The sequence below is a fragment of the Phodopus roborovskii genome, unplaced genomic scaffold (genome assembly GCF_943737965.1).
Source record: "Phodopus roborovskii unplaced genomic scaffold, PHOROB, whole genome shotgun sequence".
NCBI lineage: Eukaryota > Metazoa > Chordata > Mammalia > Rodentia > Cricetidae > Phodopus > Phodopus roborovskii.
Window position 1 is genome coordinate 15,850,673 of NW_026126541.1, and position 24,791 is coordinate 15,875,463.

The following is a 24,791-nucleotide window of genomic DNA, read 5'->3' on the forward strand; positions in this document are numbered from 1 at the left end:
CAGAATAACTTAATTTACAAACACAACATTATTTGTACTGAAAACAAGTCCTAGATCAAATCTATAAATGGCAAATGTAAACTATGACATAGCTATAGCACATATATTGCATAGTTCTGCAATGTTTATTGCATATGCTTGTGTGACAGTTCAATAGGCTGGGACGTAGCTCAGTGGTACAGCACTTGCCTAGGATAGGGGAGGCCCTAGATTTGATTCTGCAGCACCATGAAGGAAAATTACTTAAAGAACATCTCTCTGATGGGCTGGCAAGACGGATCAGCAGGTAATGGCATTTCCTGCTAAACCTACGACCTGAGTTTGATTCCCATGCCCCACATGGTGGAAAGAGAGAATCAGCTCCCACAGGCTTGACCTGCACAGGTGAGCTTGCACACATACCCACACACCCACACCCATTCATACACACACACACACACTCACACACACACATCCCCCCCACACCACATACACACTCACACACCTATACACACACATACACACACACACTCACATACACACAAAAAATTAAAAATAACAACAAATCTTCAAACAAGTGTGATGGTTCCATCTTTAATCCCAAGGGGACCAGGGGGAGGATGGGGGAGGGGAGAGGCAGCAAGCAGATCGCTATGAGTTCAGGGCCAGCCTGTGAATATTGTCAGGTCTTTCATAGTAACAACTTACATTAATTAATGCTTTAAAAATAATTAATAAAGTTAAATATTTGTAGATTATTTATAGATTATAATTCTTCTATTGCTTTTAACCATTTTGAGTTTTCTGTCAGTTTATACAAGTCCCTTTAAAAAGACTGATAATTTTCCCTTCCATAACTGTTAGGACTCTAGCAACTGCCATTTGGGAGGTCTACTGAGTCTAGAGTCTCTGCTGAGAGGCTATCCCTGCTCTAAGGGGAACCAGTTTCCTAGTTGGAGAAATAGAACGATGAACTGAAGGCAGTTCTTTTCCAGCTATGAGGGCCCGCCAGGTCTTTTATGTCAAGAAAGAAGGATGGCTTGGTGGGTGAAACAGAACACCACTCAACCCTAGATTATGTGCTAGGCCGGTCCATTTCAACAGTGGCAATATTTCAAATGTGGGTGACACATGGTTATCTAACACCATCCTCTTCAGAAGACCCCTCCGGGTGAATTGAGTCACCTTGTGCTTTGTGGGATAGGGGCACCCAGAGCAATGGCTGGGACCCAGGAGAGGCTTCCCAAGCATGTAGTTTTTGCACACCCAGACCTGCCCTGAATATGTGCAGTCTTGTCTGAATAAATGCACAAAGACCACTTGAGAAGGCCTGTTTACTGAGGAGAGCTAAGTAGGGATTTTTTTTTTTTTCTTGTTCTCTTTTCAATTTCTTGGAATCTCGAAAACGTCATGGTACCTACAGGAAACTTCTAATGCCTATCTCTATCTTTCAAGCTTATTTTGTACTTCCACTCGTCTATATTAAAATATCTGCTGAATTATATATGTACATACATGAAATTATATGTATATATATACTCCCTATGTAAACTAGGCATGCTGGTGCAGGCCTTTAATCCCCTGCACTCAGGAGGCTGAGGCAGGTGAATCTCTGAATTTGAGGCCAGCCTAGACTACAAATAGAATTCCAAGACAGTGAGAGCAACACAGAGAAGCCATATCTGGAAAAGAAAACAAAAAAACCTCACTGTGTAGACTAGGCTGCCCAGAACTCATGGAGATCCACCTGCCTCTGAATGCTGGGGCTAACAGCGTGCCCTCCCACCGACTTTAAAATAGATTGATGAGGCAGCTACTCATTTTCTACTCTATTTCTAGCTCCACCACAAACTTGCTAAGCAAGGCCACCCGTAACTTCATCATCTCTTTGTCTCACTTACTTCCTCTTTAAATAAAAAGAGCAAGGAGCTGGGTGTGGCGGTGGTGTGCCTTTACTCCCAGCGTTCAAACGCAGACGGAGATCTGAGAGCTGAAAGCCAGCTTGGTCTACATAGTGAGTTCCTGGACAGTCAGAGCTACAGAGATCCTGTCTAAAAAGAAACCAGTCTTCATCATCACCAAGGAGTACCCACTGCCCTGGGTCACAGTGTGGGTTCAGCAAAATGTTTCTTGTGCTTAGTTGTTAGGGACCGCTGCATGTTCGCTGCTCCTACTGCACGTGCAGGCCCTTTGACTTGTTGCAGAGTGAATGCATCTGTGTGAATATACCTCGTTTGTTAGTCCATTTCCCTGGAAGATCCCCAGATTCCAATTTAAGGATCAGAAAGACTCTCAAACCTCCCGCTCGGAAGGTGGGGATAGGATTGGGCTCCGGCTCCCGGCAGAGGCGGTCCCCTGAAGAGTGCGGCCAATGAGTGAGCTCACTCTGCTAGTTAGCTCTCTGCACCCCAGATCGCTGTGTCTGAAGTTAGCATCCCGGTGCTGACAAGCGAGATAAACCATAGTTTCCCCAGGCCAGAGCCGTGGGCGCTAGACACCCAGAGGCGGATCGCGCCCTCCCGCCCCAGCCGTCTCCCGGGTAGAGGCCAGTTTCCTCTTTGCACGAGTGTGAAAATGGGGGTGGGCGTGAAGTTGAGCCGAATTGTGAGTGGCAGTAGCCATCATGACTTCCTCACTTCTAGAATTGCAGTTTCTCCAGCGAACCATTCGCTAAGTGCCCGGAGACAATCCTAGGCATGTACAAAACCCCTTCAGAGGAGCAAGTAATCCTCTTCTTAAAGAAAAGTCACTCATCAGCCCACCGCAAAGACCACACGGAGAAAAAGAGGGGAGGGGGAGAGCGAGGAGCTAGTAGCGGAGGGAACAGCAGATTGCGTCGAGCCAATGGAAAAGGCAGGACGAGGTGGCACCAAATTGTCTTTGGCCAATGACAAGACAGTCTTTGCAGGAGGCGCATTAGCATTTGCCCCGAGGCAGGGGGTTGGAGCCGCGCGGTGTAGAAGCCTTTAGCATCCCGGCGCCTCGGAGGTCTACTCGGGAATCTACTTGGCTTTCTTTCCCCTTCTTAGTCCCTCCCTCTCTCACCTCCACGCCTGGCTTCCTTGGCTAGCTAGCCCGGCGCACTTTGCCCTTTGCTGGCAGCGGATAAAAGGGGTCTGAGGAAATACTAAACACCGTCATCCCATCGCCTGCTCTCCGCTTTAAATTCCCATCCCGGGAAGATCTGCGCACAGCCAGGTCGGGCTGAACACTCATCCCGCGGAACAGGAGCGCAGGTTTCCGAGCCCAGCTCGGCCAATCGCCCGCACCAGTGGGCTCCGGAACCGAAGTCCACGCTCCGTCTCAGCGCTGGGAAAGTGAGGCCAGCAGCCGGCAGCCACGATGCCTGCCCACATGCTCCAAGAGGTGAGCGTGCAGAAGCGGCCCGCGCCCCGCGCGTCGGCCACGCGGACTGGGCTTCTAGGTAACTGGGTCCGCGGAGGAGAGAGTTGAGAGTTCTTGGGACTACTTGGTTTTCTCGAGTTCTAGTGCGGCCAAGTCGTTTGCGAGCTATGAATTGAAATTCGGGCAATTGAGTCTCAACTTTTCGTGTTTTACGCTTTAAAGTAAAGAAAAGGGAGTCGTGCGGAAACGTGTGTGTTTGTGTTTCACTCTTAACCCCTACTGGTCCTTCACCTTGAGGTTTTGCCCCCCCCCCCCGCAACAAATCTGTACAGTTTCTGGAAACTTCCGATCTGTCTCAGAGTACATCTCGCCCCCATGCAGACTGAGTTCCGGGGCTGTCTCCGTGCCTTTGCCGTACCTTTCGCTGCACAAGCGTGAGGAAAATGGCACACTCCTGCCCCACGCAGGCCTCCACAGAACTGCCCTCCCTGACTGCATTTGTCCTTGCAGATCTCCAATTCCTATACGACCACCACCACCATTACAGCGCCTCCCTCCGGAAGCCTGCAGAATGGACGCGAGAAGCAGAAGACGGTGCCCCTCTACCTGGAAGAAGACATCCGTCCCGAAATGAAAGAAGACATACACGACCCCAGCTACCAGGATGAGGAGGGGCCCCCGCCCAAGCTGGAGTACGTCTGGAGAAACATCATCCTCATGGCCCTGCTGCACTTGGGGGCCCTGTATGGGGTCATACTGGTTCCGTCCTGCAAGATCTATACCTGCCTCTTCGGTAAGCAGCTCCCTTCGTCTTGGGCCAGTACCTCTGGTTTCTCTTTGCTTTTTAATGAGGTATCTCTGACCCAAGGCAGTGAGTGGCCCCTCTGTCCAGATTTCTCAGGTCCTGGGAGCAGAGCCTTGTGGGACTGGGCATCCCTTAACATGAATTCTGGGTCCCTGTGCAGGGGGGCTTGGAGGGGTCTACCTAAGGCAGAGAAGCAACTTTCTCTAAACAAGCTTGTCTGTGTGAGTCACTTGCTCAGCTGCTTACTCCAGGCCCACGTGACTCAGGAGCAACGTGCCCTACCTGGGAGGCATGGGAATCAGGACTAAATCTGAGGCCTTGTGGGTTGCCAGAGCCGGGAACAGAGCCCGGAAAGGCTGCACTGGAGAGGTCCTTGAAAAGGAAAAGGGGGTGGTATTTACACAACTCTTCTGACCTCAACCCCTGACCAGATCAAGCTGGTTTGCTCTAGAGGAAGGTGATGTAGGCTTCTACAACACCCAAGTATACAGGTGTGTGACTCAGCCACTCCAGGTCATTCTCCAGGGAGCAGACCTGCCAGTCAACAAGATACCAAAAGAATGGAAGAAGGTTCACATCCATTCCATTTCCTCATCTAGCCTGCTCCTGCCCTGTCTCCTGACACCATAAGTGCCAAGAACCCAAAACTTTCTAATAAAACCTTCTAATAGAATAGAACCTTCATCAGCCCCAGCCTTAATTCAGCCCCCGACCCAGGGATTCCCTGGGTGTAGGCTGCCAGCCAGGCCACCTCTAAGATGCCTGTGCTCTTTACATGTGTTTTCATCTATGAAACCTGAGTCAGGAAGGGGAGAGTACCACTTGCTGCCCTCTGAGGGATTGTGTGGAGGTTTCTCTGGAGCAGTATGGGTTCTTAGTAGCAGCTCTCTCAGAGGGTAAGGGTGTGAAAGGATGGCTAGCCAGGTATCGGCTCCCCCTGCCCTGGGACTGTTAGCTCTTCTGAGCGCTTAGATCTGGTCTTGGGAGCTTAATCCTAGAAGTTCCCTGGGCCGGGTGGTGGTGGCACACTCCTTTAGTCCCAGCACTCGGGAGGCAGAGGCAGATGAATCTCTGTGAGTTTGAGGCCAGCCTGGTCTACAAAGTGAGTACCAGGACAGGCTCCAAAGCTGCACAGAGAAACCCTGTCTCGGAAAAAAAAAACTTCTCCAGATGCCCTAGATCCGAGAGGATCCTCTTTCGTGGGACGGCAGGTTTCCCAGTAGCAACAATGCCCTGCCAGGATTGGGAAGGTCGTGTTGTTTGGGTTAGCTGAGCCGCTTCCTAGTCTTTCTCTTGAGGCAGGTGGTCCCAGAGCCTTTCTGTTCTCTTTGCAAACTCTACAAGAGGACGCGGTTCTGGAGAGATCTCTGATAACACGCGGGGCCAAAGAATCTGCTTCTTTTCTTCTCTCTTCTCCCCCTCTCCCACCCTTTTTTGGGTGGGGGGGGACAGGGCCTCACTGTAGCCTTGGCTGACTTTGGTCCTTGAACTCACAGAGATCAGCCTGCCTCTTGACTCTCAAGTGCTGGAATTAAAAGCATGAGCCACCACACCCAGCTCCAGCCCACTCCCCCCTCCCCCAAGCAGGGGCTCTGGCTGTCCTGGAACTCATTCTATAGACCAGGCTGGCCTCAGACTCAGAGATCCACCTGCCTCTGCTTCCCAAATCCTGGGGATTAAAGGTGTGCAGCCTGGCTCCAGCAAGAGTTCTTAAAACAACTCTTGAGCTGTCCCGTTTACCACCAAGTGGACACAATAGTGGGTGGGGAGGTCGTCTAAGTGCTTTGAACCATCTACCTGCATTCACTGAGAGGTCTGAGTAGAAGACTGTTTTGGGGTGACTGGGTTCTCCTCCCAATTCTCTTGTTTAAATGGTATCATATGTGGTCCAGACTGTGCCTGGGCCATCTACAGCATGAAACCAACATGGATGCTTCACTGGTGCAAAATCGAGGGCTTTTATGTTGCCCCAAACCTTTTCTTTCTTCCTGTTGATGGCTAGTGGTTCTCCGGGACTCTGGTATAGTGTGGTCAGATCTTGTACATAGGGCAGGCAGATTGCCACATGACCATGAGTCGGAAGCATCTGGTGCTACAATCCCAGCTCTGAGAGAACGTGGCTGGAGCTTTGCTTAGGGACAGACACTGACTGTGGTTTGGAAGTATTTTGTAAGAGGAAAATAGGGGAGTGCAGGAAGCTGCTTAGGTAATTGCTATCTGCTACAAGGACATGCGACAGTTTGTACATGTAGTCTCTCTCCACTGCAACTAAGGTCAATGGCCACTGAGGACCCATTGTTGCTGACACTCCCTAGGGCAGTATCTATCAAGGTCTCTGCCCCAACATTCTAGCACTGGCCAGAAAAGAGCTGGTTACACGCGGAATCTCCTTCCCCGCTGGAGATCAAATTTAGTGCCTTCTAAGCCTACAGGCTCAGAAGATGGAGAAGCAGAGAGATGTTCTGGTGTCGGGCTCCTATTTGACTAGCTGTGTGACCCTGTTTACATTTCACTTCTCTTAGGTTGGGATCTTCCTCATGTAAAGTATAGGGGCTTTGTTTTGTTTGTTTTCGAGACAGGGCTTCTTAGTGTCGCTCTGGATGTTCTAGACTGGGCTCGAACTCAGGGATCTGCCAGGGTGCTAGGTTTAAAGGTGTGTACCACCACACAGGATTAGTGACACCCACTCTGTGAATTTGAGAGTCTTAAGGTCACTGGCAAAGCTTGGGACACTGCAAATGTGACTTTTCAGAGCTGTTTTATGTGGCCACAGTTCCTTCCCATTCAAATGTGACTATCAGCAGCACCACTTGAATGTCCTCTACATTTTAGGGATTCTCTAACTGGTCAGTGTTCGGAGTGGAGTTCACAATGCTCTTGCTTATCCTGAGCTCTGCTAGAAGAGTTTGCAGCTCTGCCCATTTAAGTGGCAAGGCTATTAGGCCTCAGAGACCAAGGGATTCTTAGGGTTCAGTGGAAAACATCCTTAGCCAAAGCCCAAAGACAAACACTGGCATTGGGGAGGCCTTCTTGACTACTTCCACTGCTGAAACTTGCCGGCTGGTGCCCCCCCCCACATTGTCTTTGTCTTGCAGGGGTTTTGTACTACGTCATCAGTGCCTTGGGCATCACGGCCGGGGCTCATCGCCTGTGGAGTCACCGAACTTACAAGGCTCGGCTGCCGCTGCGGCTCTTTCTCATCTTGGCCAACACCATGGCTTTCCAGGTGAGTAGCTGCTGCTGTTAGTTGTGTCTACCCCATGGATGATCTGGGTGGGCAGTGGGGATCAGGTCTAGAGAATTCTCAGGTCCACCATGGATTGCTCTTTTTGGTTTTCAGGGCTTACAGGTTTGGGGCTTAGGTTATTGGGAGGATAAGTGGGAGGCAAATAGGAAAGGCTGTCCGGTTTGGGTCGCTTTTTGACTTCAAGGCCACAGTATATTTGTCTGCACTGGCTCTGGGTTCCCGGACTCTTACTGGGAAGTAAACTATGCTTTATTGTGACTGTCTTGGAATACCACCACAACAGCACTGAAAGCCATGTGACACAGAATTAGGATCTCTATACAGTGCTGGCTGTGCTGGGCACTGCTAAGCACTTGGAATCAGTTAACCCATTAAGTGCTCACAGGCATATTGGTGAATATTATTGGTATCCCATGGCTTTGTTGGGCTTTTTTTGTTTGTTTGTTTGTTTGTTTATTTTTGAGATAGGATCTCACCGTGTAGCAGTGGCTGGCCTGGAACTTACTCTATAGACCAGGAAGGCTGACTGGCCAACCTCGTTCTAGCTGAGGTTGCTGAGTTGGCTAGGTCAGGTACTGAAGTTGGTTTATAGTAGATGAGGAGGGTTGGAAGAGAAACAGTGGGCACAGGATGACTTGTGGAGTGAGGCTTATGAGAGAAAAACGGGAATCAAATTAGTCCTATTTAGTGACAATATGTGAAGTGTTTCCCACATGTCCGAGACTAACTGAGAGGTCTGAGGGAAATGTGCTCATGCTCATTAGTTATATGCTGGCCTTACAACTAGGTTAGGTGGGCTGTCACTTGTGAAAGCATCAGAGTGGCATGCCCTGCATCTTTTCCCCAGAGTGACTCCCTGGGATCCAAGGCCACCTGCCTCCTGGTCTGCCCCCACATTCCCACATTCCTTCCTTCAAGAACTGCAGTGTTCTTTGTGAGTGCTGTGACTTTCCTTCTCCCCCACGCACAACCTTCAGTGTGCTCTGGGCCTTTGCCAGATAAGCATTAGGAACAAGTGTACAAAAGAACAGCCCCCACCCCAGTCTCCCTTTGGAGCTAAGGTCTTATTGGCTGTTGAGTTGGATTGGAGTCTCTTGAAGATATCTGGGTACTAGGTTTTCCTAGGGCTTCTCTTCTCAATCCTGGGGTCCTCTTTCCTGTCCCTCCAGAATGACGTGTATGAATGGGCCCGAGATCACCGTGCCCACCACAAATTCTCAGAAACACACGCTGACCCTCACAATTCTCGGCGTGGCTTTTTCTTCTCTCACGTGGGCTGGCTGCTTGTGCGCAAACACCCGGCTGTCAAAGAGAAGGGAGGAAAACTGGACATGTCTGACCTAAAAGCCGAGAAGCTGGTCATGTTCCAGAGGCGGTGAGTGAGGTGGGGGTTGTAGCTGGGGCTGGAGGAGCTTGTGACTTGGGGGTCTCCACCTTTTCTCCTAGGACTTATAAAATAACAACTGGGTTATTTGCCATGTTGATGAGTTCAAAATCATTTAAGTCTCCAATCCAGCATCCATTAGGCTCACAGCCATAATTACCTGGTGTTCTGCCTGAGCCATCTTGACAAAACCAAGAACTCTATCAGTCCTAACATGGTACACACAGCTGAGTGTTTACCAAGGAATTGTCAGCCTATTTGGGGCTGGAGGAATGAACCTCAATTATCACTGCCTAAGATAGAATAACACTGTTTACCATGATTAAGTACAAAGTGGAAATGTAGCTCAATGAAAAGGGACCCCTTAGCCGAAGAGCGAGGCTCCGTCAGTGCGGTGGGCTGGGCCAGTGCAACATGGCATTTCCTGAAACACAGTCCTTCTCTGTGAAATGCAGCATGTGACAGGAACAGGACTGACTGCAAGGACAGGCTCAGAATCAATATTAATTCAGACGCTTTTGGGGGACCACCAAAGCATTCTCTGGCAGCATGGGGCATAGTCAGATGGGCTTTGGAGAAGCCACTTTCAAGACAGGTGAAAATAATCATGGATCCAGGAAGGTGATGGGCAGGGTCATAGGTTAGACCCCAAGGAAGTCTCAAGCGAGGGAAGCAGTGACCAGAATGGAAAGGAACTAGACTGAGGGAATGTCAGTGTCACAGAAGTAATGGACATAACTGCTGAGGGAAGTCGGTCCCCTTGTTTTGGGAAACGAGGAATGGGACGGGGCCTCTAGAGGGACAGAGACCTGCAGATGATCAAGGATGATGGGCCCCCTGGGGGAAAAGCAGATCAAGGACCTACAAGGTGCTAGCAGGAAATGATTGCATGACACTTGCCATAAGCTGCTGGAGACCACAACAGGCAAGAGAAAGGAGCTCAGACCGACAGACAACCGCAGCGCAATTGGCTGATGAGGCCGGGATCAGTTTGACCAGTGTGACCTTATTGCTCCTATGAAAGAAGTAGATTTGTAGTCAGGAAAAGAAGTGATAAGAGACACACTCTACCCAGTCGGATGATCCTAGAATATTGTTACACCCGTGGATCCTTATCTAAAAAAGGATGCCACCTCCTCATGCTGATAATCTGTCCCATCCTCAGCCATAAAAGTGACACAACCCTGCCTGATTAGAAAAGATGGTTTGTGTAGGCATAAGAGTCTCTCTGTACTCAGTGTGCAATCTCTCCACGTAGGTACTACAAGCCCGGTCTCCTATTGATGTGTTTCATCCTGCCCACGCTGGTGCCCTGGTATTACTGGGGTGAAACTTTCCTGAACAGCTTGTTTGTTAGCACCTTCTTGCGATACACTTTGGTGCTCAATGCCACCTGGCTGGTGAACAGCGCCGCCCACCTCTATGGATATCGGCCCTACGACAAGAACATTGAATCTCGAGAGAATATCCTGGTTTCCCTGGGAGCCGTGGGTAAGTCACTAATCCTCAGCATGACTCTATATCTAGGGACCTGCCGGTTGGGGTATTTGTTTAGGAGCCAGGGGAACCAGAATGACCTGTTTTATGAGTACTGTATAGTGCGGTTTTTCCGCTATAAACCTGGGGGGTTGGGGAGGAGTATATCGGAAAACCCTTATGAGAGTTGGGCAAGTAACGATTCTTAATGTAAAATGGAAAGAGCAAAGAGTAGTTTTGCTTTGGCTTAAAGGTTGTAAAACAGTTTCTAAATGCTGCCTACAATAAGCCTCTGAGTTTCCCTCTTCCAGTCCCCTGGGAGGTTTGTAGCCCCGCGCATATATAAAGAACACCAGTCACCCAGCTAGGCCATTGCCTAGTGCTGTGTACAGTGTAAAAGAGTGGTAATTTAGTTCAGTAATCTTCAGGTTGCCACGCTTGTATTTACCTCCCCGCTGTGGGTCCTGCATCGTCCTGTACGTCACTGAATAGCACACTCATTCCCTCCACTCCCACCACCATCCCTCCCTCCTTGTTTTTCTCCTGGCTGCTCCATACTGAGGACTCCTCCCCAGTGTCCCTGATGGAGGGGAGTTTTGTGAGAAGTTCCTTGTGTGTGATCTGATGTTGACTGTTCCTGGATGCTTTCCTCTCCAATACCAATCCTGCTTTCCCAGTAACTGAATCCTTAAGCTAGTTTTCCCTGTGAGGATCCAGGGCCTTCTTCTCGTCAGTGGCCAGAGCTATTGCTCATCTGTTGACAACCTGGGGACCACTTTGCTCACAGATCCATGCCTATCATCACTCATTAGTACTTCTAACTTTATTTAAAGCCCCACCCCCACCTAGTTTCTTTTTGGATTCTATGTCTCTCCATCCTCTGCTCGGGCACAATTTGGTATGCTGCCACTTTGATCAATTTTGAAATGAACCCTACGGTACCCAAATGTGATGTTTCCATAGAAAGGAGGACTCTAAACAGTGCCCTATATTGCTCTACAGTGAGCCTTCCTTGTGACCATCAGTTCCAAATGGCTGCCAGCATCCCTTGTCTGGCTGTTACTACTCCAAACCAGTTCACATCTTCCCCATTGCTCTCCACCAGCTCTTCCTATCTCGCTCATCATCTTCTTGAGTTACTTCCCTCAGGTCACGAGCTGAGCTGGTGCTCTCTGACCATTCCCTGGAGCATTCCTCGGCTCTCTCGCTGCTCCAGTCGCTGCCCCATGATCTCCCTCCTTTTCTTTCCCATGTCACTATGGGTTTCCTATTTCATATAAACATCAAGACACGGATGCCTGGGAAGTACTCACTTGGAACATCCTTGTGAGATCGTGTAAAAACTAGTAATCTTTAAAGAAAAACAAATTTTTTTTTTCTCTTCTTGAAATTGTGTTTTTATTTTGTGTGGGAGTGGTTGGCCAGCATGCATGGCTGTGCACCATGTGTGTGCAGTGTCGAAGTGACCAGAAGAGGGCATTTGGCGCTTCTGGGTTCTGTATTATTGGAATCTATTCAGAAAGAAGAGTTCTGGTTAGAGCTGGTAAACAACACAACGTCCTCTGCAGAAGCCCTCCTGAGTTCAGATTTTTTTCCCCCTTCTTTCAAAATGTTATTCTCGGGAATGGTCAGAATATTCTCTCAAAGCGTTTTTTGTTTTCTCAGTACCTCCTGACTCAAGAGTCAGCAGTCTCGGGGGGGGGGGGTTGGCAGCAGCTGCCCCTCCTGTTAGAACACACCCTATCCTTACAGAGAGCATCAGCATGTGGGGAAGGTGTGTTATCTCCGTAACTTTAGGGAAGTGTACCTAGATCCCCCTTTGTTGGCCTCCTTTCCCCTCCTGAACACACGCACTTATGTACAGATCCTGTGAGATCTTGGATCTGATCTCTTGACACTGATGGTACTTTCCACCTGAAGTCTGTCCCCACAGACCCAGCTTCTCTCCCATCTTAAGACAGAAACTCGATTTGACAAAGGCTCCCAGACAGGCGTGTGTGAGCAGAGCCTGTCAGCTGGTTTCCTGAGATACCGCTGAGGGCATCTATTCACTTTAGAATATAAGACTGTGGGTTCATCTGTTCGCTCAACAGCGGGGTTCTTAAAGGATGGAGGAACACAACAGGTTAGAGGTGCGCAAAGAGGAGGAGGCAGCAGTCACCGCGCCCCTAACGGCTCTCCTTGCTTCTGTTCCAGGCGAGGGCTTCCACAACTACCACCACGCCTTCCCCTATGACTACTCCGCCAGTGAGTACCGCTGGCACATCAACTTCACCACGTTCTTCATCGACTGCATGGCTGTCCTGGGCCTGGCTTATGACCGGAAGAAAGTATCTAAGGCTGCTGTCATGGCCAGGATTAAAAGGACTGGAGATGGGAGCCACAAGAGTAGCTGAGTCTGGGGCTCCTGAGTTCCTGTTCCAAAAGTTATCTGGGCAGACATTTAATATTCTGTTAACTCCAGGAGAATGCTACCAGGATGCTAATGATGCATTTAACCTATTCGGGCACAGTATTCTTTTAAAATGAGAACGCTTTGGTCACATTTTGAGGTAATACACATTTTAATTAGCTAGGATTAACCCATGCCACAATATATATCCTTCTAAACATATACACAATAAATGCATATACAATTTCACTCAATTTAAATAGTAACAATAAATTTGAACATTCTATACAGAGTATTAAAAGCCAGCAGACACACTGTTTGATGCCGAGATGATGACCAGTGTTCATCCCCTGTCTGCATTGCATCTTGCTCGGTTGCTCTTCTTTCTCACTGCCTCCTGGACAAACAGCTGGCCAACCACCGGTCTGTGTCCACCTTCCAAAGCCTAGACAACTTTCCTGGTATCTGAAATAATTGCTCCTTCCTCCTAGGTACTTCTTTCCTTGTTCTGAGGTTCCAGATTGCTGCTGCCTCAAACTAGAAACATAACAAAACCTTCCTGGAAGTTCCCTGCCTACTAATGAACTTCATTACAGGCTTTGCTAGATGGGATGGGGAAATTTTCTTGACTTGATACGTGGCAAGTAGATCATCTGGAGACAAGAGTTATCATTCATGCTGTGTTCACAAGTAAGACTGGGAGAGAAATTGGAAAAGGTGGCCTCCTTAGCAGAGACACCAGGCCCCTCTCTACAGCATGCCTCCTTTCAGAGTTTGGTGACACTGGAATAATTAAATCAGGTGTCCAAGAGTGATGCATGGTCTGTGCTGAGGGGAAGGACTGGCTTTTAGCAACAAGAGGATTTCTTTATAGAAAAGGTCTTCATGTGAAGTGTGTCTAAAACAGATAGCTAAGTAGCTGGCAGAGTTTTGAGGATATGGTATAAAACTGTAGCTATAAACAAAATCTTCACGTAAAAATATTTCACTTTGAAAAATTGAAGGACAAGAGGAGTTGTCTGGGTTGTCAATTTCTTTCATGGCTGGACAGGAAGTGGAGAGCTTGAGGGTCAGCATCTGTAGGTAGCTGCTAAGAGGTGGATTTCTAGATGAAGCCCTTGGGGAACACACTGCCAGGGATCCAGTAGTATTAGCTCCACCCATTGCTGTGATTTCCTCCTTCAGCTGAGTCCTTCCCTGCAGTCTTTGCTTTGTGGGCAGCCAGCCTACATCATGCTACCTGGGAGGTTATTACCTACCCTGATATTGATTCTTCTCCCAGCTCTCTGTTCTTTGACATTTTCTTCTCTCCCTGCACAGGCAGCAAGTTGCCTGAGTGTATTCAGAGCACTCTGGACTTGCTAGCTAGGCCTGTTCCTCTCCCACAGATGCAACACTCCATGGGCGCGGAACTGCTGTGTTGCTTTTCTGTGGCCTTTAGATTCTCTCTACCTCTATCCCAAGTGCCTCTGCCATGCCTTCAGAAAAGCATGGTAGGCCCTCTAGCAACATCCTAGGTTCAGGTGAGTGAACTGCTCAACCGAAAGCTCACATTGCCTCAGTGAGGTAACTGCTGACAAAGACGCTTCATTTTTCATCTCTGTGAGTTAGAATAGAGAGTGCATTGGCTTCTTGTACACTCTGCAAGGTGGCTGTGGCTGATCAAAACAGGCAGGTGGCACAACGCTTGTGAGCTTCCCCATTTTATCTCTGTAAAAACATTAGAAGCTGGGGCAATTGCTCAGGAAGAGGTCCTGCTTCCTGAAGCTAGGGTGTGATGCAAAAGCTTCAACCGAAGTGTGGTAGCTCAGGTGCCATGAACTAACAAATATCCCCTGTCACACAGCCCAGGGCAGGCAATGGTACAGAAAAGGCTAGAAGAAAATATCACTTCAGTATTTTGGAACCATCAACCTCTCCTGTCCCTGTTGCCTGACCTAGAAGCCTGGCTCTGCTGTTAGGACTGCTCTGTTCTCTTGGGATTGGATCAGAGCCTGTGTTGAGTGAACACAAGCTTTCGGTTGTTCATTGAAGCAGAAAATCTTGTAAAAGATCGCTGTAGATCTGCTGCTGGCCTGGATTCCTCGTCCTCTGGAAATCCCTTTGGGCGGTTTCCCTTTCCCAGGTCATCAGATCCCTGATTTATAACATGAACAAAAACAAAACAAATAAAACAAACAAGCAAACAAAAAACCCCAGCCTTCTAATTTTATTCCATTCAGGCCATGTCACAACACAAGGTTACATAGAGGCCACAGGCTGAGGTCCCAGTATCTGTGGGTGTTAGGTAGACTGTCGGAATGTTTAGGTTAAAAAACACTATTTCTCAGATCCTCTCAAAGGTGAATTTCTAACAGTTCCCATTTAATGTGCTAACAGCTTTGGGTACCTAATCTTTAGTGCATGTGAGCCCCGCCTCCCTCCCTAACCCTAAAACTTTGAAGATGGTATGAACAAGAGGCTGCCAGGGAGATCATCGATACAGTGATTTGCAGAAATCTTTTACAGGCTTCATTTGGGAAAATTCTTCCTGGAGCTGTTTTTAGTCGATGCTCTAATCTGATGTGAAATGTAACTTGAATAGTTTGATTGTATTGGCGCCCTCATTACTACTGTTAAACGGGACCATGGCAGTGGCGCTCAGGGAAGTGTTCTTGGGTTGCTAAACTCTGGGTGTATTCTCAGAAAGTATAGCTCTGAAAGGTGAGCAAAGTAAAGCAGCCAGCCGTCTGCTGGTGGCTTAGCTACTTTATCACAACCCTTCCCAGAGATGACGTCTTTAATGTCTTCCAATTTTGTGCCAAGCACCTGATGGTCTCATTTCCCAAACATCGTAAAGTGAGTGTCCAGCACATCCCCTCTGGAGGACACCCTGAAAATATCACTCTTGAGCAAATCCTTCTGATAAAATGAGCTAATACTCACCTACCTCAAGGGGCAGTTTTGAGGTGACTAGGGCTCTTTTAAGTATTTGAGGGTCCTCTGCAGAGATTCTCATACAGGCTTTTATAGAAGTAGTGTGTGCCATAAGCTTCACACAGCCATATGTTCTAGATACCATCTTTAGTCCACATTGCTCTTCCCAGAGAGTGACAGAATTCACAGAGGAGGTGGGATATGACCAGTCAGAGAAAGAACGCCTACTCACTGCCACGAAAATGGCACAGGAAACCTTTTCCTTGTCTGAATAATATTTTCTCCTTTTTATGTGGGATAGTTATTTGTGACCCAAGCATAATTTGGGATGATTCCCATTAACATAAACTCTTGAATCTAATTGTACTAATTGAGATTGTATTTGTTGCTAATAAAAGCGAATCTGGCTCTACTGTCTGGGTGCTTTTTGGCTATGATGGTCACAATATCCATTTCCTGCACACACCGTGCTAGGGATGGAACCCAGGGGTCTCCACATGTTGGGCAAGCACTCTTACAAATGAGACACATCTGTCTTGTGAACTTGTGTGTGGGGGACACAGTCTCACTATGTAGCCTTAGCTGACCTTGGAAGTCCCAGAAATCTGCCTGCCTTTGCTGGAATTATAGAAAGGATTGAAATCAAGAGGAGAAAAAAAAAAAAAAAAAAAAAAAAAAAACGAGAAAAAAAGGTTGAGTCATACCCCAGTAACCTGCCTGCCCTTCCTAAGGGTAACTAGAGGTTAACCTCCAGCAGCAGGAAACCAGAGTCTACAGGCATTGAGTCAAAACACAGCATCAGCTGACAACCAGCCTGGGGACTTGCCAGGTCTCTGTGTGTCACATGGCCAAGCAGACCTAGCATACAGCTCCAGGAAAAGCTGTTAGCTTTCGGCCCTGAGAAGTCCTGCTCCTTTTCCTGGAATGTTCTGCCTCCAGGGAACAGAAAGCTAAGAACGCTGGCTGACAACTGGGAGGAAACAATCAGCCCAGAGAGGCTCTCAGGTCCCGAGGAGAAAGGACATCATGGCCACAAGGCCAGTGGTACAGGATTTTGTCTCTGTGTAACCCTGGCTGTCTTGGAACTCTGTAGACCAGGCTGGCCTCGAACTCATGGAGATCCACCTGCCTCTGTCTCCTGACTGGTGGGAGTAAAGGCAGGCGTCACCACCCAGCTGCTTTGCTGTTTCTTAAACTTTCAGCTTTTAACACTTTGAGAATTCCCCTGGGATAGGGAGAAGGGCAGGAGTTTTAGAGTTTCTATGAACTCCATATTCCAGCAGAGTTAACACCTCCTGAATGCTGCTGGGATTAAAAATTACTGGCGGCTTTGAGCCAGCCATGGGGGCTCATACTTTTAATCCCAGCACTGGGGAGGCAGAGCTAAGTGGATCTCTTAAATTCAAGGCCAGCCTGGACTACAAAGCAAGTTCCAGGAGCTATTATATGGGAAAACCCTATCTTGTTAAAAAAAAAAAAAAAAAAAAAAAAAACTGGGGGAAAAGTTGCTATCATACCCAGCTTTCTCACACTGGTGGGTTTTGTTGTTGTTGTTTGTTTGTTTGTTTGTTTGTTTTGTTTGTTTGTTTGAGTATCTAGAATTAAAGATTTGTATACATTGAATTTTGTCAGACCTTAGTAGTGTAAGTTGATGGTGATGACATTTTTCCTTATTAATATAGCATGTTTAAATCACAACAGAATAATTTCTCTTTTTCTGCCAGGCAGTGGTGGTGCATGCCATTAATCCCAGTACTTTGGAGGCAGAGGCAGGTGGATCTCTGTGAGTTCAAGGCCAGCCTGGTCTACAGAGTGAGTGCTGGGACAGGCTCCAAAGCTACACAGAGAAACTTTGTCTCGGGAAACCAAAAAACAAACAAACAAAAAACACTTTTTTTTTTTCCAGGCTGGGTTTTGGTTTTGTTGGTATTTTGTTCTGTTTTGTTTTAGATTTCTTTCTTTAATGTATGAGTGTTCTGTTTGCATACAGAGATTGCAGGTATCAGGTTCCACTATATGGGTACTGGGAATTGAACTCAGGACCTCGGGAAGAGCAGCCAGCGTTCTTAACTGCTACGCCATCTCTCCAATCCCTGGAATAGCTTTTCAATTGCTCTAGAATAGCAGCTCTCCACCTGTGGAGGATGAACAACCCTTTCACGGGGTTGCCTAATATCCAACAGAAAACACAGGTATTTACCTTGATTCATAACAGTCACAATATTACAGTTATGAAGTAACAACAAAAATATTGTATTGTTGGGGGTCACCACAACATGAGGAACTGTATTAAAGGGTCTTGGCCTTAGGAGTTTTGAGAACCACTGCTCTAGATTGGTTCCCATGAACTGGCATTACATCAACAATGCCGCCCGCCCATGTTTGTCCCTCATTCCCTCCTATTCCATCCCTTGCTGTCCCCCCCCCCCCCCCGGCTTATACACTCCTTTTTGTTCCTAGGAAGCATGGTATCTTGCACAACAGACTCTTTCCTTGCTCTTCTTTGTAAAATTTCCAAAGAAAAGGAGGGAAGGGTGAGATCTTCCAACTGCAAGAGCCTAAGAGAGTGACCATTCTCTGAGAGTGTAAATCCGGTGGGAATCCCTACAGGGCAAAACGGGGAATCCCGTTTTTGAGACATTATATGGGAAGGGACAAGGAGACCACAGGTCCTGTTCAGACACAAAAATTGAATCAAAAAAGTGCTTTTAAATAATGGAGAAATGACAAAGTGAATTCCTTGGAGGCCAATGGAGGCTATCAAGAATCAGGATAGCCCCTCAAAACGTCTGCCGGAGCAGTAAAAGAAGCACCCAAAATAGGCAGAACAAACTGTCACGTGCAGATGGCGTGACCTGTGATGTGTGTGTGTGTGTGTGTGTGTGTGTGTGTGTGTGTGTGTGTGTGCAGAGCGCTATACACCACATACACATCTTTGGGAGGGCCAGTCTTACCTTGCTTATCTCTTGGCAGTTTCCAAGGTTATCTTCACTGACAATGGTGACAAGTGTTAGTCATTCCAGCACTCATGAAGTAAAGGAAAAAACAAAACAGGGCTAAAATGTAACCCTGTTGGTAAAATGCCTGGCATGCAGGAGCCCCTGGGTTTGATCTAAAGCACTGTACAAGTCGGTATGGTTGTTTACATCTCTAATCCTCAGGGTGGAAAGCAGGAGAGCCTGCATTTCAAGATGATCCTCACCTACATGAAGAGTTCAAGGCCAGCCTGGGATATATGATACAGTCAAAGTGGGGAGGCAACCTACAAAACAGGGAAATATTCAAGTTTCAAGTGTCTCTATATCTATCCTGGACATTTCATATGAATGGAAGCGTGTATCTTTTACCATTTAAGTTCAAAATAATGTCAAGACCCACCTCTGGTATGTATCTGTATTTCCTGTTCTTTCCTGTGTGAGAGGAGGGTTGTGATAGGTCCCACAGTGTAGCTCTGGCTGGCCTGGAACTCACAGACCCACCTGCCTCTGCCATTTGAGTGCTGGGATCAAAGGTGTGTGGCACCACGCTTAGCTGCATGTTACTGTTTTTTATAAATGATTACCATTCTATTTTATAAATACATTGTATTTATGAATTTATTGATGGAAAGGGTTTTTTATAAATGATTACCATTCTATTTTATAAATACATTGTATTTATGAATTTATTGATGGAAAGGGTTTTTTTTTTTCTACCTGTTGACAATTTTCTAACACAACTATGAGCATTCACATACAGATTATTGTGTGAACATGTGTCCTGTTTCTCTTGGGTATATTCCTAGACGCTGAATTATTGAATCATGTAGTATCTCTGCTTTCACACTGTGCCAGACTCTTTTCCAGGGCAGTGTGGCCATCACACTTTCCCAGCCCGTGTATGAAGGTTCCAAACCCTGCCCGTGCCACCCGGTTTTCCTTCTTAACTTTTGCTGTAGCACAGCTGCCAGGTGCTGAGGGGAGGGAAGCGGGCTCTGAGTTTTGTGCCATGAAAACATTCAAAGGTTGTATTGTGGTATTGTTTGCACAATACTAAAATATATAAAAATGGATGTAGTATACTGTTGTGCCCACATTCTGAACCCCCAAATCATCAAGAGACCCATTCTGATGCAAAAACAGAGCCTTTGTTTAACTAGTTAACTGCCTTAACTTAGGCCCTACATCGTTCATCACAGTTGGTGGAAAGAGAAGGACCCAAAGGGGCCTCTCGAGGTGGAGAATGTATTTGGCAGAGCAAGGGGAGTGTCTAGGGGTCCACAAGAGTGTCAGGATTGGTGCGCTTCCCGGCTTGGGCAACCTGTCCTGTGTTGATTGGTCAACTGGTTGTTATGGCCTACAGGCCCTCCCGGGGTGGTTGCTATGCTCTGCACATCACTGTTACACCACTTTTACCAGGAAAGTATATCCAGAGCCTGCCAGCTAACTTCTGGTTGGTTCCTTGCCATGTGGAGAGTACCTGATTTCCTAATGACTAGGAGGTCAGGCAAGGTCAGGCTAGCACATGTTGCTGAGCCAGAGGTATACATCATGCTGGATCTTTTCTGTCATGGCTGCTAAAGAAGGGGGTTGGGTGAGGGTCTGGTCCCTTCAATACAACATCAAGGGTGATTTTGTACACTTTATATTCATTTTTGTATATTATGTAAAGGGTGACATTAGTATAGTAATTGTATCGAAATTAAAATTATATGAGAAAAAAAAATCTGTGTTCTGTAATACCTACTAGTTGTACTTAAAGTTGAAATCTAAATGAATTAAAGGAGCACTATTACGTCGGAAGCTACACTTATAAATTCTCCCCAACATGACTGCCTAAACGTGAGCTGGACAAGGACAAGGACATGCTAACATGGATGCAGGAAAACTAATGAGGGCTCAACCCTACACAAAGAACTTACTAGACATCAATGCAAGGATTGCAAGGAATGCAATTAAAGGAGCAGGAGGGACAGTCGTCCCCAGGGAGGATTGAAGAAGCCAAGCTATGAGTTCACTCACAGGAGGACATAATGCCAAAAAAATTGGGCCGTGGTCTAGGTGGCATGTCATCTCTGTATAACATGCTACAAAAGCCTAAATTTGATTTATGTGGCAGATTTCCCTTAGAGAGAAAAATGTATCAGTGCAGAGGTCTGGCTACAAACCACTGTCCCCCTACCTCCTGGCTATTTTGCATATGGAAGAGGGGACAGTACAGGCATGCCTGCCATTTCCCTTCCTCCTAGGACCCTGCTGGTGGTATCCAGTTAGTACACTGAGCCTGGCGGTGTGGCCCTCCTCCCTGGCTGACAGTGGTGCAAAGCTAAACTTCTGCCCAGTTACCTAGCAGGAACTTCCCCATTCTCCTTAACATTCAAGCACTGGGCAGTTTCAATCCCTTTGCTCCTGCACTCTCCAGTCAAGTTGTGAGACCCTCAAGACTACCTTTCCCAAGTTGGCAGGGGTGGTGCACCTGGGAGGCAGAGGCAGGCAGATATGTGAGTTCCAGGCCAGCCTGGTCTACAGAGTTCCAGCACAGCTAGGGCTACAGACAGAAACCCTCTCTCTAAAAACAAAACCATAAAAAAAAAAAAAAAAAAAAAAAAAAAAGATTACTTCCTGTATTAGAAATGTGTCCCTGCCCCTAAGGCAGATAATACTGGATAAAATTATGCAAAGAACTATCTCTCATCTTCTCTTTAATTCTAACTCTGCTACCAACTGTGGGAAATGTCACAAGGAAGGAAAGTTCTATTCTGTGACTTAGGTTAACTTTCTATGTTATGGACAAAGTACTGATTCTTGAGCATGAACCTTAGGGCAAATGCCACAAGCCCTAATTACAGGCTGCTAAGACTCTCCTGATGTTCCAGGAGGCAGAACACTCCCCTTTTAACGATCCAGCTCTGCCTGTCCCTACTGTCCTCCTATCCAGCCTCTTCCTCTCAAGCCACAGTGGGTGTACTGTGTGTTCATTGATCTGAATATAAATGAGACTCTTCTCAGAGGGGTGACGCAAACTCTGTCTTGACCATGTCCCACCTAGGTTTTGAAAGACCTGTGAGCAACTTGAAAAAATGAGACATGAGTGGAGAAGGCCACAAATGGCCCAAGCTTGCTCATGCTCTGTTCTTAGTCCTTTCTATAGAATCCAGACCAAGAAAGGATCCCCTTTAATTCATACATACATACATACATACATACATACATATACATATATATTCACATATGCATACACCATACATATAATTTGAAGGGGAATCAACAGTACCACATAAAAAGAACCATTTATGGGCAGGGGAGATGGCTCAGTGGGTAAATTAAAGGATCCAAGTTTGGATTCCCAGAATCTATGTAAAAGTCCCCTGGAGTAGCCTTCTGCATCTGTTACCCCAAAGCTGGCAGCTGGAGACGGGTAGATTTTGGGAAGAGGGAACGGGGCAACTGTTAGCCAGCCAGTCTATGTGAAAATGGGTTCCAAGTTCAGTGAAAGGCCTTGTCTCAAAAGCTTAAGGTGGAGCAATGGAGACATCTGGATGTCAACCTCTGGCCTCCACACATGCCTGAAGATACACACTCACCTACACACGCATGCACAGGGCCATATACCATACACAGTGTGCACACACACACAGCCACCGTTCGGTTACACGGTGCTTACTAACTCTAGCTCCAGAACATTCTAGGCTGCTCCACTGATTCATCTGCTGACTATCCCAGTTGCCTCCATCTTGCGGTAAGTGGGAATGGTCCTGCTGCTGTAGTCATGTGTGGAAAAATTCTTAAGAACCTTGCAGATGTTTGCAACTGATCTGGGCACATGGCTAGGAGTGTTGCTCACTTACTACGCTTTCCCATAGCGGGGCAACCATTTCAAGTGTTCACTACCCATGTTTGCGTGTCATCCTTCATTCTGCATGCGTATTCATTTGTCCCTTTCCTCCTCAGTCTGTCCCCACCGACTCGAGGAGAGAAGCTGCACTCTCAGTAACTTGTCTCTGCTAGCCCAAGTTTCCTGACTTGCCTTTCCAACCAGGATTAGGACAGCGTGAGGAGGTGCCACCTCATTCGGGTCAGTAGGGCACACGGCCACTATAGCCATTCGTTAACCCCATAAACCACCTTCCCAGTGACCTGCCCCACCTCCGGTCGCACTGCGACCCTCATTAAACTCCGTGTGGAAGCTGATGGCCTGAAGCTGGGGGAAGCCGCTCTCCGCAGAGGCTCCGCCTTCTCGCCTGTGGTGGGCGTAGGATCATCAGCCTCACAGCCTTGCCTCCTCCCGCCCGGGGCGGGTCCGGGGCGCGGACGCCCAGCAAGGGTGAGGCTCGCAGTCCCAGGGTTACTCTCGGTCAGCACCGCCCCGGGGTTACTCTCGTTCACTCGGCCCACAGCGCCTGACCCCGGCGCAGCCAATCAGCAGCCGCGTCCGCTCCCATCGTCCGGCTCCGGAGATGCGCGCGCACTTTGCGGTCCGGAGCCCTAGGAGATCTTCCTAGAGAGGTGGAGATCTCGTGGGCTCAGGTCCACAGCTGCCTTCTAGGTGCAAGTTGTAGGTAGGATGCATTCGTGATTATCTGCATACCGCAGGCGCAGATAAGGAGGGCTCAGCGCTCACACGTCAAAACAGACTTCAAGGCTGGATCATGGGAAAGAACAGACCAGGAAAGCACCACTTCTCAGTGTACAGAGTCCAGGCTGATGCCACAGGGGATGAAAGAGCGAAGAGTGGAGGGTAGGAGGGGAATAATGCAGAGGAGAGGCCGTGACCACCCGCCATAGTTTTGTTTCTCGCTGTTTTTTTAGAAAAAAGAACATCAGTGTGGAATTGGAAAGAAGGGTCTCTGAGAGGAGTTTTGGATTGAGTCAATAGCTCGCCATTGCAGAGAAGTAGAACATGATGGAAGGATAGCGCTCGCCCTAACTGAAATTGGTGTCTGAAAAGCAGATTTGGAAAGGGAATTCAGTTTCTGACATGAGAGTTTTGAGTTGCAAGAAATTTTACATGCGTGTGGAAATAACTACTCAGGAGGCTCCCGGAAATCAGGATATCGAAAGAGGGGAAATCAGGGATTTGAAAGAGAAGTAGAAAAAAAATCTAGGGAGGTTGTAGTAAAGCTAGAGAGATAATACATTAAGAATATTCAACTGGGCGGTAGTGGTGCACGCCTTTAATCCCAGGACTCCGGAAGCAGAGGTAGGCGGATCTCTGTGAGTTCAGGGCTACACAGAGAAAACCGTGTCTGGAAAAACCAAAAGATAAAAGAATTCCAGTGTGTTGGAGGATGGCAACCCTACATGTACACAGCATAGAATAATAGAGAAAGGAGAAGCTGAAAAACAAACCCTTCCCAAACAAAACAAGCTAGCCACAAAGCTACAGTATCATGGAATTAAAAATTAATTGCACCAGCCTGGGCATTTGTGGTGCATGTCTTTAATCCCATGGGGCACTTGGAAGGCAGAGACAGGAGGATCTCAATGAGTTCGAGGCTAGCCTGATCTACAAAGTGGGTTCCAGGACAGCCAGGGCTGTTACACAGAGAAACCCTGTGTTGGAGGAAAACAAAAACAAAGACAAAAAACAACACAAAAAAAATTAATTCCAGCAAGTAATAGCTTCATTTTTTTTCTAAGTTGGTTAACATTTGAAGAAATACTATGCCGTCATTAAAATACGGTTTTAGGATTTGTGGTGCGCTGTGAATTGACATGTGGGTGCTGGGAATTGAACCTAGGTCTGTCCGCTCAAAGAGCAGCCAGTGCTCTTAATAACAGCCATCTCTCCAGTTTTAATTTCTGAACTTAACCTGGAGGTTGGCTAGTGGGTGTACACACCAAACCCAAGACTTAGCTTGCTCATGACATTTTACAAAGGTCATTTTCTCCTACATATGGAGTCAAGGGGTCCCTCCCTCTCTTCCTCTTTCCCTTCCCCCTCCCTCCCTCCCTCCCTCTCTCTCTCTCTCTCTCTCTCTCTCTCTCTCTCTCTCTCTCTCTCTCTCTTTCTCTCTCTCATATCTCATGGAACCCAGGCTGGCCTCAGCCTTAATGTATAGCTAAGGATGACCTTGAACTCCAGACCTTCCTGCCTCCACATCTCAGGGTTGGGATTACAGATGTGCACATCATAGCTGGCTTCTTTACATAGCAGGAACTTTATTGATTGAGCCAGCTCTCTCCAGGTCCAATGTTTCATTTCTTTCACCTTACACCAGCATATCCCAGCCACGGCTGTTTCTTCAGCCTGCATGCCACCTGAGAGA

At 47.5% G+C, this 24,791-nt stretch overlaps 1 protein-coding gene across 1 annotated transcript; it reads left to right on the forward strand.

Annotated features, from left to right (window-relative positions):
* The first annotated feature begins 2,931 nt into the window (after positions 1 to 2,931).
* Positions 2,932 to 15,957, forward strand: LOC127233254 (acyl-CoA desaturase 1). The gene is made up of 6 exons (XM_051199654.1): positions 2,932 to 3,345; positions 3,835 to 4,117; positions 7,225 to 7,355; positions 8,546 to 8,751; positions 10,019 to 10,251; positions 12,433 to 15,957. Exons 1-6 carry the CDS (start codon positions 3,322 to 3,324, stop codon positions 12,630 to 12,632), a joined length of 1,077 nt encoding a protein of 358 aa, XP_051055611.1. The 5' UTR covers positions 2,932 to 3,321; the 3' UTR covers positions 12,633 to 15,957.
* Positions 15,958 to 24,791: the final 8,834 nt, after the last annotated feature.